The 12,316-nt window shown below is 41.0% G+C and overlaps 1 protein-coding gene across 3 annotated transcripts in view; it reads left to right on the forward strand.

Annotated features, from left to right (window-relative positions):
• ntrk3a (neurotrophic tyrosine kinase, receptor, type 3a) overlaps positions 1-12,316 on the forward strand; it is a 90,621-nt gene that overhangs the window by 48,415 nt on the left and 29,890 nt on the right. For all 3 annotated transcript variants that reach the window (XM_085283123.1, XM_085283125.1, XM_085283124.1), the window contains 3 exons: positions 1,176-1,318; positions 7,472-7,613; positions 11,139-11,251. In XM_085283123.1, the coding sequence (XP_085139249.1) occupies positions 1,176-1,318; positions 7,472-7,613; positions 11,139-11,251 (398 nt within the window). The remainder of the gene's footprint in view (positions 1-1,175; positions 1,319-7,471; positions 7,614-11,138; positions 11,252-12,316) is intronic.

Genomic DNA, 12,316 nt, shown 5'->3' on the forward strand with positions numbered 1-12,316 from the left:
TGTTGGTGAGTTCCTAATTTAAAGAAGCAGACTGTTGCAAATTTTAGGTGCAGCTACAGCAATGGCCTGATCTTTTCTATGCTTTAGTCTGCTTTTGGAAAACCAGAAGAATCTGATCAGCTGACCCTAAAGTTCTATTAGACGTGCATTGTTAAAATTTTGGAAAGGTGAGGGCGTGCTAATCTATTTAAAGACTTAAAATGACAAAAAATTCTAAAATGTACTGGAGGTCAGTCTAAAGAAGTCAAAAAATCGGAAATATGGTCTTACTCTATTTGCATGCACATGTCAGGAGGAGCCCCCTTCAAAATTAGTTGCAAAGAAAAGAAGACCTGACTGATTCCAAAATAAAGGCTGTTGCAGTAATCAAACCTGGATGGAATTAAGGCATGAATTTCTTTCTCGAAGTCAGGAGAGAGAGTCAGAAGGAATTTGTTGCGTACTTGAATTCAGCCCAATGTAGGTTGATCATTTTCATTTCCAACCAATGATGTGACATCCTTTTGTTCCTAACACATTATCAGTCGATATTACTGTAGATATCCAGCAGGGTTTTTTCCTCATTAATATCTGATGTTTTTACAAAGTTTTTTGAACAGTGTATTAGTGATGAGCAGTACAGTAGGAGGTGGATCAAGCACATGTGAACGATTTTGTGAAGTGTTCTTGGAGTAATCATCTGCTTCTGAATGTGAACAGCGCTAGACAACCTAGTGATCTAGTGGTCATTTCAGCAGGAAGAGGATGGCTGCATGGCCTGTGTCTGTGCTGGGACAAGGTGCTGATATGGTGGGGCAAGTACCTGGACATCCACAGTGACAACTTGGTGAACTTGAAACCTAACACAGTTGGAAATTTTAGCCATTTTCAAACATTTAAAAAAAAAAAAAATCTCTTTGGGGTGGTATCAGATCAGTTTCAGTTTGAATCTCAGTGGTAGAGCATACCCAGGGTGGAGAGAGCAGTGATTAGAGCAGACTTTAATAGACCTGTAGCTGAAGGGAACAGAGGTGATGAGGAGGTATTAGGTAGGTATGGTGTTACGGAGAGATTGTTCAGATGATGGTGGGTTTTGTGAAAAGGATGGAAACAACTTTGGTGAATACATACTTTAAGAAGGAGGAACATAGGATAACATATTTTTCTCTTTCTCCTTCTCTGTATTCCCTTCTCAGACCTACCAGATATCAGCGTCAGCCACAGCAACCTCACAGTTGTCGAAGGTGATCAAGTAACGGCAATCTGTAATGGCTCTGGTTCACCATTACCTGAAGTGGATTGGCCTGTCACTGGCTTGCACTCCATCAATGCACAAGAGGTAGGGAGGGCATGCACAAATTCACAACTTCACAGAGAACGGACTAATCCTAGGCTTGAAATGACGGCATTCCGTAAATTGATACCAAATGGCAGCAGGACGTTCCTTCATAAATAGCTTTTCTATGTCTTCTTGGTATCATTTATTGACATAATTATTACTAGAAAGAGACCACTGTACTCTTTGGATTTATTTTAAAAGTTAGCTTTAGCTACTGATATGAAGGGGTTAATTAACAAAGCTGCAACAACTAATTGTTGTAGCTCAATCACTTGCCTGTTTTTTATGGGAGTTGATTTTAACAATCACGTAGAAGCTTGAAATAACTGCCTCAAGACTACTTTTAATTTAATATTTGAGTCAACAGGCTGTCCTCAAAATTAAAATAAGCTTACTCACAAGTTTAATCGCATTCTGATCTTGTCCTGGGATAGGACATAAAAACTGATCATATACCAAAAAAACCCTCCTTTTTTAATGACCATTTTTGACAACTTTTAAATTTACCATAATCAATAGAATCAGGGGTTTAGAGCAAGGGTTCCCCACAGAGAGCCTTCTTCACCAACACATATGCCACCTAACACTGCCCCGTCTACCGAACCAGACTCGGGGCACCCTTTTGGGGGGCTGGTCAGCTCTGTGAAGTTGAGAACGAACCCGCCGTCATAGCCAGCAAGCCCCCAAAAACTGCCTCACCTCTTTGTTAGTCTTCAGCTGTTCTACCAACCTGTCAGCCGAGGGTGGTAGACCCTGGTCCGAGCAGATTTTATGCTCAGTAATTCTGGCGACTATACTGTATATTAATACAAAAAGGATTACAAATGGAAGCAATGGTTTCTACAATCTTCATTCTCCAGCTTCGACTTTACCTCATTTCAAATAAGTCGCACTAACCCAGTTTTCTGTGCTGTCATCTGCAGCTGCCTGAAATACAATAAGAACTTCATAAACAACTTCCCTGATTTTTTTTTTTTTGTACAGTGGGGCAAAAAAGTATTTAGTCAGCCACCGATTGTGCAAGTTCCCCCACCTAAAATGATGACAGAGGTCAGTAATTTGCACCAGAGGTACACTTCAACTGTGAGAGACAGAATGTGAAAAAAAAAAATCCATGAATCCACATGGTAGGATTTGTAAAGAATTTATTCGTAAATCAGGGTGGAAAATAAGTATTTGGTCAATAAAATACAACTCAATACTTTGTAACATAACCTTTGTTGGCAATAACAGAGGTCAAACGTTTACTATAGGTCTCTACCAGGTTTCGCACACACAGTAGTTGGTATTTTGGCCCATTCCTCCATGCAGATCTTCTTGAGAGCAGTGATGTTTTGGGGCTGTCGCCGAGCAACACGGACTTTCAACTCCCGCCACAGATTTTCTATGGGGTTGAGGTCTGGAGACTGGCTAGGCCACTCCAGGACTTTCAAATGCTTCTTACGGAGCCACTCCTTTGTTGCCCGGGCGGTGTGTTTTGGATCATTGTCATGTTGGAAGACCCAGCCTCGTTTCATCTTCAAAGTTCTCACTGATGGAAGGAGGTTTTGGCTCAAAATCTCACGATACATGGCCCCATTCATTCTGTCCTTAACACTGATCAGTCGTCCTGTCCCCTTGGCAGAAAAACAGCCCCATAGCATGATGTTTCCACCCCCATGCTTCACAGTAGGTATGGTGTTCTTGGGATGCAACTCAGTATTCTTCTTCCTCCAAACACGACGAGTTGAGTTTATACCAAAAAGTTCTACTTTGGTTTCATCTGACCACATGACATTCTCCCAATCCTCTGCTGTATCATCCATGTGCTCTCTGGCAAACTTCAGACGGGCCTGGACATGCACTGGCTTCAGCAGCGGAACACGTCTGGCACTGCGGGATTTGATTCCCTGCCGTTGTAGTGTGTTACTGATGGTGACCTTTGTTACTTTGGTCCCAGCTCTCTGCAGGTCATTCACCAGGTCCCCCCGTGTGGTTCTGGGATCTTTGCTCACCGTTCTCATGATCATTTAGACCCCATGGGATGAGATCTTGCGTGGAGCCCCAGATCGAGGGAGATTATCAGTGGCCTTGTATGTCTTCCATTTTCTGATGATTGCTCCCACAGTTGATTTTTTTCACACCAAGCTGCTTGCCTATTGTAGATTCACTCTTCCCAGTCTGGTGCAGGTCTACAATACTTTTCCTGGTGTCCTTCGAAAGCTCTTTGGTCTTGGCCATGGCGGAGTTTGGAGTCTGACTGTTTGAGGCTGTGGACAGGTGTCTTTTATACAGATGATGAGTTCAAACAGGTGCCATTCATACAGGTAATGAGTGGGGGACAGAAAAGCTTCTTACAGAAGACGTTACAGGTCTGTGAGAGCCAGAGATTTTCCTTGTTTGGGGTGACCAAATACTTATTTTCCACCCTAATTTATGAATAAATTCTTTACAAATCCTACCATGTGGATTCATGGATTTTCTTTTCACATTCTGTCTCTCACAGTTGAAGTGTACCTCTGGTGCAAATTACTGACCTCTGTCATCATTTTAAGTGGGGGAACTTGCACAATCGGTGGCTGACTAAATACTTTTTTGCCCCACTGTAGCTGGGATTATGCCCAACTATGATTGTGTTCTCATTGTTAGAGATTTTAATATACATGTGTGTTGGCTCGCTGGTCGATGGCAGCAGACCTACTGTGCAGTCTCTCCAAGAAGGCACTGAACAAATTTTTTGTAGACCACTGTTACGTTCCCCTGGGGGGGGGGGGGGGTCTAGGCGGTGAGGGGGAAGTAACAAAAGTGACCGGGTCAGAAAAAGGAGTCAAGGAGGCGAAACAGTTTAAATAAAACAGTTTTATTGAAGTAAGTCAACTAAAAGAGACGGACAAGCCGTTATCACCATAAAACACCAACAAAACACAAACAAAACTCAGGCGTTGGTCAAATAAAGCAAAAAGTCAAAAGGAAAGCGCAGCTCACTAGCTGGACAACACACTACACAGCTCACTAGCTGGACAACACACTACACAGCTCACTAGCTGGAAACCACCGCAAACACTCAGCTCACTAGCTGTACCCACACAAAATGGCACTCTGGCCCAGAGCTCACCCTGCTCTGGGCTTAAATACCCTTAATTGCTGATGGGAGTCAGCTGCGCCGGAGGGAAAGGTGGCATCTCAGGTAGGAGGTAGTGGGACACGCCCACACAGGCACCCTCAGGAGAGAGAGAGGCCCTGCTAGGGCCGTAACACCCCCTCCCATAAATGCAAACCCATGGTTTGTCAAATTTATGTTAGCAAGGGGTGCAGATCTGAAGGGTGGTTTTGAACATGAACCGGAGAAAGGATCAACCAGCGGCAGCTCAGGGTTAGTTGGCCTCGTACACCGATTACGGGGTGCTACCGAGCAATTGTGCTCCAGGTTTAGCCTTTCCGTAGGCCTGGCAAGCTTGTCAGTTTGAGAGCCACGACTGACTTTTCTCAAAACAGGCCCCTTTTGTGTTGAGTGGGCTTTCTGTTTGAGTGCCAGTTTGACACAATTGGCAACCACATGGCCAGGCTTGTGACAGAAAAAACACAGTTTGGGCCTAGGTCTTAACACCATAACTGCATTTTCCTTCTTAGCTGGCCCACTTTTACCTGTCCAGGCTGCGCTATAGTGCAGAGGGATATCCTGTCCTACCGCACTTGCTGTATGAATCAGCTTAAACTCATCTGCCAGGGTGGCAGCTTGCTGTAGAGTTGTAACCCTCTGTTCACTTAAAGGGCCACAGACTTAGGAACAGAGTTTTTAAAATCCTCCACCAGCATAAGCTCACGTATGGACCCCACATCATTAACCTGGCTTTCCGCACACCACCTATCAAAGAGCCTCGCCTTCTCCCTGGCGAAGTCAAGATAGGACTGTCCCTGCGCCAACTCCAACCCTCGAAAATGCTGCCTATAGGCCTCAGGTACCAGTTCATAGGCTTGGAGGACGGCACTTTTGATCTTTCCATAAACCAGGCCGTCCTGCCTAGACAGACCAGAACACGCTTCTTGAGCCTTACCTGTCAACCGACACAGCAACATCAACCCCCACACATCTTGAGGCCACTGCAGTGCAGTTGCCAGGCGTTCGAACACACTGAAAAAGCTGTGAACACTGGATTCACAGAAGTCTGGAACCAGGTGAATGTTATTGCTCACAAACGAGCCTCTAGACACCTGTACACTAGCAGCTGTGTCAACCATTTTGGGGATGGTGAAGAGTTAGAAAAACACAACCTAATTAAGACAGTTAACAGACCACTACACAACTTCCTTTAGCTGACCAACTAACCTCCTGCCACACACACACACACACGTTAACAAAACAACTTACCCAGTTCCAAAACCTTGCCCTGTCTGTCTTCCGGAGCGTGCTGGGCTCGAGGCAACTTTAAAGGCAGAACTTCAGCGACCGGAGCCCTGAATTGCCTACCCCCGACAGAGAATTAATCCCCACCCAGGATTACTCCAAAAACAACAAAGGCAAAATAACAAGAGTGCTCGAAGGAGGAACTTAAAAAGCTCAGCTGGGCACTCACCTACCTTAACTGGGAAGTTATTAATCTCTAAAAGGTGCCAAAGCGAGATAATCAAAAAGAAAACCAAATCCAACACAGAACTCCCTTTTCAAATATCCCGGACGAGCCCCCACTTGTTACGTTCCCCTGGGGGGGGGGGGTCTAGGCGGTGAGGGGGAAGTAACAAAAGTGACCGGGTCAGAAAAAGGAGTCAAGGAGGCGAAACAGTTTAAATAAAGCAGTTTTATTGAAGTAAGTCAACTAAAAGAGACGGACAAGCCGTTATCACCATAAAACACCAACAAAACACAAACAAAACTCAGGCGTTGGTCAAATAAAGCAAAAAGTCAAAAGGAAAGCGCAGCTCACTAGCTGGACAACACACTACACAGCTCACTAGCTGGAAACCACCACAAACACTCAGCTCACTAGCTGTACCCACACAAAATGGCACTCTGGCCCAGAGCTCACCCTGCTCTGGGCTTAAATACCCTTAATTGCTGATGGGAGTCAGCTGCGCCGGAGGGAAAGGTGGCATCTCAGGTAGGAGCAGCGTCTCCAGGACACTGCATCTGGTGCTCAGCTTAGTATTGCAATTTTTCCATTTATTTAGTGCAGCTACACTCCAAAACTTGTGCTCTTGGTTTGAGTTGTAGTATAATTCTCAAACGCACTCCTTAAAACAGATAACCCAGTAGCTCGAAAGTGTTTCCGTAATTTAGTAGATATTTATTAAAAATGTTTTGTTACTCTAAGTTTAAAAAAAAAAAAAAAAAAAAAAAAACCTTAGTAAAGAAAAGACATCTTACTACTCGTCACTGATAGAGGAAAACTGGAACAAGACCAAGTTTCTTTCTTCAGATTAAGAACTCTGTTGAGCTGTGTGTTTTTAAACTAGCGATGAATTTCTTCATAAATAAAAGTATAACTAACCGCTGAGACTGTTTCTCTTCGATTGGTCTTGCTGAGTATAGTTCATTAATTGTTTCCTCTGTCATATTTAGGCTGTGTGCAGGCAGGATGAGGACCCAAGCGCAAACTCACGGGAGAACAGGACTGAACTCAAAGTACAGCTTTATTGCTGATGGAAGTTAAGGCGATACAAAATAATATGAAACTAAACTGGGGAGTCATAAAGGAACTGAGTCATGAGGGAGAACGCGACACTGAACTGAGGGAGACGCGGACATAAATACTCAGAGGGTTAACGAGGGAAGTAGGAGCACACGGGGAACACAGGTGACACTGATAATTATAACAAGACACGGCAGGAGTAAACAACACTGATGGGAGACTGACAAAGTGAAACAGGAAGTGCACAGAGGTGCAGACAGGAGGGGAGAGAGAGAACAGACATAACGGGCTGGGGAAAACATTGAATGAAACACAAGGAGGGGAAATGAGGGCTCACAGATACACAGAGGGGCACACAGGGGGTAATCAAATAAGGAACATTTTAACAGGACAACCTGGGAACCAAGGCATAAATAAAGAAAAATACAAGACGCATGAAAACTGAGAATGCTGGGCCAACATGGCCCAGGACCATGTTGGCCAATGTTTCTATTGGACCATATTTTTGTTGCTTATGCTTGTTTATTTTATCTTGTTGTCCCTCCAGGCTAGAGTCTACGACAATACTATTCACTCCATCAACATAACCTTGGTCAATGTAAGCAGAGATGACAACAACTTCCTATTAGTATGCACTGCCACCAACATAGTGGGCATGACCAACGCTTCAGTTCAGCTAACTGTTCACTGTAAGTAGATACACCACAGACACAACGTTATACACAAAACTGCACTCCATAAAAACTGTGAAAAGTAGCATTATAAATAGTTGTGGAAATGTGAGTTGGCTACTGTATCCATTTTAAGCTCTCTTCTTTTAAATATATAAATCTTAGTAAGATGCACTCATAAATTAAAACTCTAGCTTTACTTTACGAGATTGTCTTTGAGATTTCTATGAGGCAGTTAAGTGACTGAAATACTGTGGAAGAGATTAATAATAGTAATAACTAGTTAAAGATGGGAGCTGACAAATTCATTGTTAAAATTTTGACTTTACATCTATTTTTGTTTTAGTTCTATTTTAGCTGCCAAATTTTGTAATTGTCTTGAATCAATATTTATAAGTATTAGTATATAGTAGTATATAATATATTAGCGTTATTAGATAGCTGCTTCTTTGTACTTAGGTTAATGTTTGTGCAAATCTTAGAATATTGCAGGGAGAAATTACTGTGGTATCAGTTGTCTTCTTTGAGTGCATACTAGTGGTATTTAAGGTTTATTGCAGCCAAGGGTACTGTATATGCAGAGGGCTAAATAATGTCACACAGTGACTAATATGTTGCAGCTGTGTTTGAGATTGTAGGGTAGGCCTTGGATTGTAAAGGACTGAAGCGGCTGCAAGAATATTATAGCAATAAAGGCCTATGCACAACAGACATGTAAAATCAGTGGACATATTTTATGTGTTAAAACTAGTTTTCAGACTCAACTATTCTTAATGCAGCTGTTTACACCAACCATGTAACTGGCGGAATTTATGTTTTCAAACCAAGCTCGATTCTTTTTAAATTTTCAGAACCAGTACTGATAAAAAAAAAAGATTTGGGAAATAGTAGAGTAATCCTATTTAATCTCAGACCCACAGCTACAGTAGATGCTGCTCTGGGTCAGTGGGCACTCTAAAAGGATTTCACTGCCTCCTTAGATGTGGTCCCAACTCTGCCAGCAAGAGCTCAAACTGTCCCACTGACATCCTGAAATATGTATAAAAGCCATTATACAGCTTTAACTCCTGGATCAAACCAGTCTCCCTGCTGCTGCTTCTCCTCAGAATTGGATGGAACGGAATCTCAGTTTCTTACATTTCTTGTTTGGAAACATCACGGCCAGCTCATGATCACTACATGTTGACTTCATTTTCTTACAGTGTGGTTTTGTTTTCTGCCAGTCCAGAAGTGGCACTTCTGGATGGATGCAAACTGCATTTCGTTGCCTTGTACTTGTGACATGTGCAATGACAATAAAGTTGAATTCTATTCTATTCTATTCTTGGTACCTAGTCTCACACTAAGTGTTGTAGAGGCTGTGTTCAACTGCCGAAAGACCACTTTGTTTTTGTGATGTATACTATAACTATTTTGGTTATTTTTTATTTCTATTATTATTTAGCAGTGTTTAAAGTGGGATCTGGCAGGTGGAGAAACCGAGTTCAGGGTTAACAATGCAGTAATACAGGGGGATGAGTCACCTGGAAATAAGCTGCATAATTATTTTTTTAAGCTGCAGTAGATTTTTTCCCTCATCTGTATCAACAGCAGGTTATTGTAGTATATTGATCTGGACCAGTCTGAATAACCCCATGAGGGGGCAGCAAATGCAAAGAAACCAATAAGCTGTCTCCCAGCATAGTGTGGGGGCTTTTTTGGCAGGGGTCATGCACTGGGTCATCCTCCCTTTGATCAAGACAGCTGTGTGATTCCAGTCTAAACATCTGTGTAATGCTATTCTTAGTAACCATTAAAAGTGAGGAAGGTCTCCATTATACAGAGATCTATATATTTATCAAATTTCCTGACTTGCTTGGGCTCACTCTGCTGAGCTGCCCGGGACCTCTGACCATATAGTTTTTATTTTGTATGTATTCATTTTTTAAATTAATTATTGTATTGCTCCAATTTCCAGGTATTTTCAGGTATTTAGGGATTACCCACTATATTTCACCTATTTACTGGGGTAGCTATAATCTAGTCTAGTCTGCATGCAAAAGTGTCCTTGGGCAAGATACTAACCCCAAGTTGCTCTCCAATGCATCCATTAATGTGTTAATATGTGTATTAATCTGTGTGAATGAATAAAAAGAAGTGCTTGTATGAATCGGTGAATGGGGTACCTTCTATAAAACACTTCGATTACTCAGGTAGAGAAGAAAAGCTTTAGGACAAGGACACGCCCTAGAGATGAAAAGGAATACAGAAATGAGACTGACTTCAGGACAGGACAGACTGGACACAAAGGGGAATTAACACAGTTAAACAAGGAACTAGAAACAAAACACAGAGGCACTAGCAAGAGCTATACTCAAGACTAAATAATGCAGAACTAAATTTAAAAGCAACAAATTATGAGCCCAAAACAAAAACTCAAAATACTTGGTAGAAACCCGGGGACATGACCAGTCCATTTACCATTACCACCCAAGCTTTTTTTTTTTCTTTTTCTTTTTTTTAATGTGTTCATTACAGCTTTAAATATCTATATACAATCATCCATTTATGTATAATGATATTTGTTGTTATTTTTATCATTATTATTGTTATTATTATAATAAACTTTGTTTAACTCAGAAGTCCCACTGACATCAAAACCCGTTTTAATGGAGACCTGTCCAAGGTAACAGCTATATAAACTCAGTACATCTAGAAAAACATCATCTAATATTATCACCTCTTGAGACATCTCCACTGTGTTCCTGATGATGTATAAATTCAGCACTAGATGTAAGCATGTTTAAGTTCAAGTTCATCCCATACACAAGCATAGTTACACACAAAGGGTTCCATGAGGAGGAGCATAGAGGATTATTATTGGTACTAAAACAGAAAATGTTACAAAGGTAAACTGGTTTATGTAATTTACTCAGTATTAGTTTATTGAAAAAATTATACCAGCTATGGCCAACTGACCAAAAGAACATGTAATGAACATGAGCCGAGTCTGGCTGTGGAACTTGCTGCACTGTCTATCCGCTATCTTGGTGTTGTTAAAGGCAAAATTATTTAAAATACCTATAAAAATAATTTCATACTTGAAGTTTTGTCCACATGCAAATACCCTTTAAATTTGTCCTGATGTGTAGTTTGCTTTGATGAGACTTTCTGGAGGCTGATGGTGAAGTGGGATTTAATTTCTGACACAAGCAGATCAGGTGGTAGAAAGGGTAGAAATACTTCTGTCATTTTGTTGCTTTCTACAAGACAGCCAAAATCATTCAGTTTTTCTCAATCTTTTTTTTTAAAACTGCTACTTTAAAACCTTAAAAACCTTAAACCTGAAAGGAAATCCAATGCAATTTCAGAAGTGCACATTTCAGTGTTTTAAGGTTTTTTGACAGTAAAAACGATCAAGTTTATATGGGAAACACAAAAATAGTTTACTTCTTTCTTTGGTTTAATTTTAACTTAGGCAGGTGAGTACCTGTTAACATGTGCTATACAAGTGCAGATCGTTTACATTTTTTTCTTTATTCTTTGTCCTCTTTGTCTCTCAAGTTCCTCCCACCATTATTAGGCTGAAGGAGCCAGAACGCCGCCATGACACGTGCATTGAGTTTACCGTTCGTGGTTCACCCCACCCAGTCTTACGATGGTTCTATCAAGATAAGGTATATTTTTAATTTCATGCTCGTAAATCTATTGTGCACTTTTTTTTTTGTTTGATAAAAATGTGTTGTGTACTTGTTACTCTCTGTAAAAGGAAATGTCATTTATGAAAAAACAGAATTTCTGTGCTCATCAAAAAAGCGGTTACATTTACAGCCCCTTGGTTAGTATTTACTCAGTACATTACAGTAAATTGTTGGGTAAATGCCACTGGGAAGAGGTAAATAAAATAAAAAAAGACATACTCATCAACTAATACAAGTACTGCGAGGTTGTGACTGGTTTAGGTTGAAAGTAACTCAGCAACCATTTATTAGAAACATATTGTCTGTAAAGCTTCAATTCCACTTACAATTGTAGTTATCCAAGGTTTATTTTGGTAATTCTAATAACCTTACTATGGATTATATAAAGTTGAAAATAGTCCTTTCAGATTTTAGTTTTTTGGTTTGTTTCATGTACCATAGAAATGCTAAATTTGTTTTTTGTAATCCTAAATGGGGATGAGATAGGATTAGAACTGAGCATATGAGTGGGACAGTTCAGGTTTTGAGGCAAGACTGAAATAGTTTGGATATGTGCAGATGAGGGGTACAGGGAACTTTCATGGATTAAGTGGAGGAGGACAAGCAGAGGGTTGGTGTGACAGAGGAGGATTCTAGAAATAAGAAGAGATGGAGGCAGTTGATCTGCTGTGACTTCTAAAGGGAGCAGCTGACAGAAGAAGAAAAGTTATTTCTGATTAAATATTCATATTTCCTGTGGCACCCCTCAGACTTGTTGCTGTTTCCCCAAGTGACAAGTCCTTTGAAAGATCCTGGAAACAACCGTGCTAGTATGTATGTGGCATTGCAGTTAGAATTTAAAAACAGGAGGTGACTGACACTAAGCATAAAAATACAATTTGGGTCCACTGAATCATAATGCAATATGAATTAGCAAATGCTAGATATGTTGTTCTATTTTATGAAATGCAGGAGAAAAGGTTTGTTTAACAGTCCAAATGTTACACAGAAGCTACCATAACTGTTTCCATGTCATTTTCTTCACATCATTACCTCAAAACA

Source organism: Mchenga conophoros, linkage group LG7 (genome assembly GCF_057382185.1).
Source record: "Mchenga conophoros isolate Kocher_MC1m ecotype Shallow Benthic linkage group LG7, M_conophoros_male_GT1.1, whole genome shotgun sequence".
NCBI classification, from domain to species: domain Eukaryota; kingdom Metazoa; phylum Chordata; class Actinopteri; order Cichliformes; family Cichlidae; genus Mchenga; species Mchenga conophoros.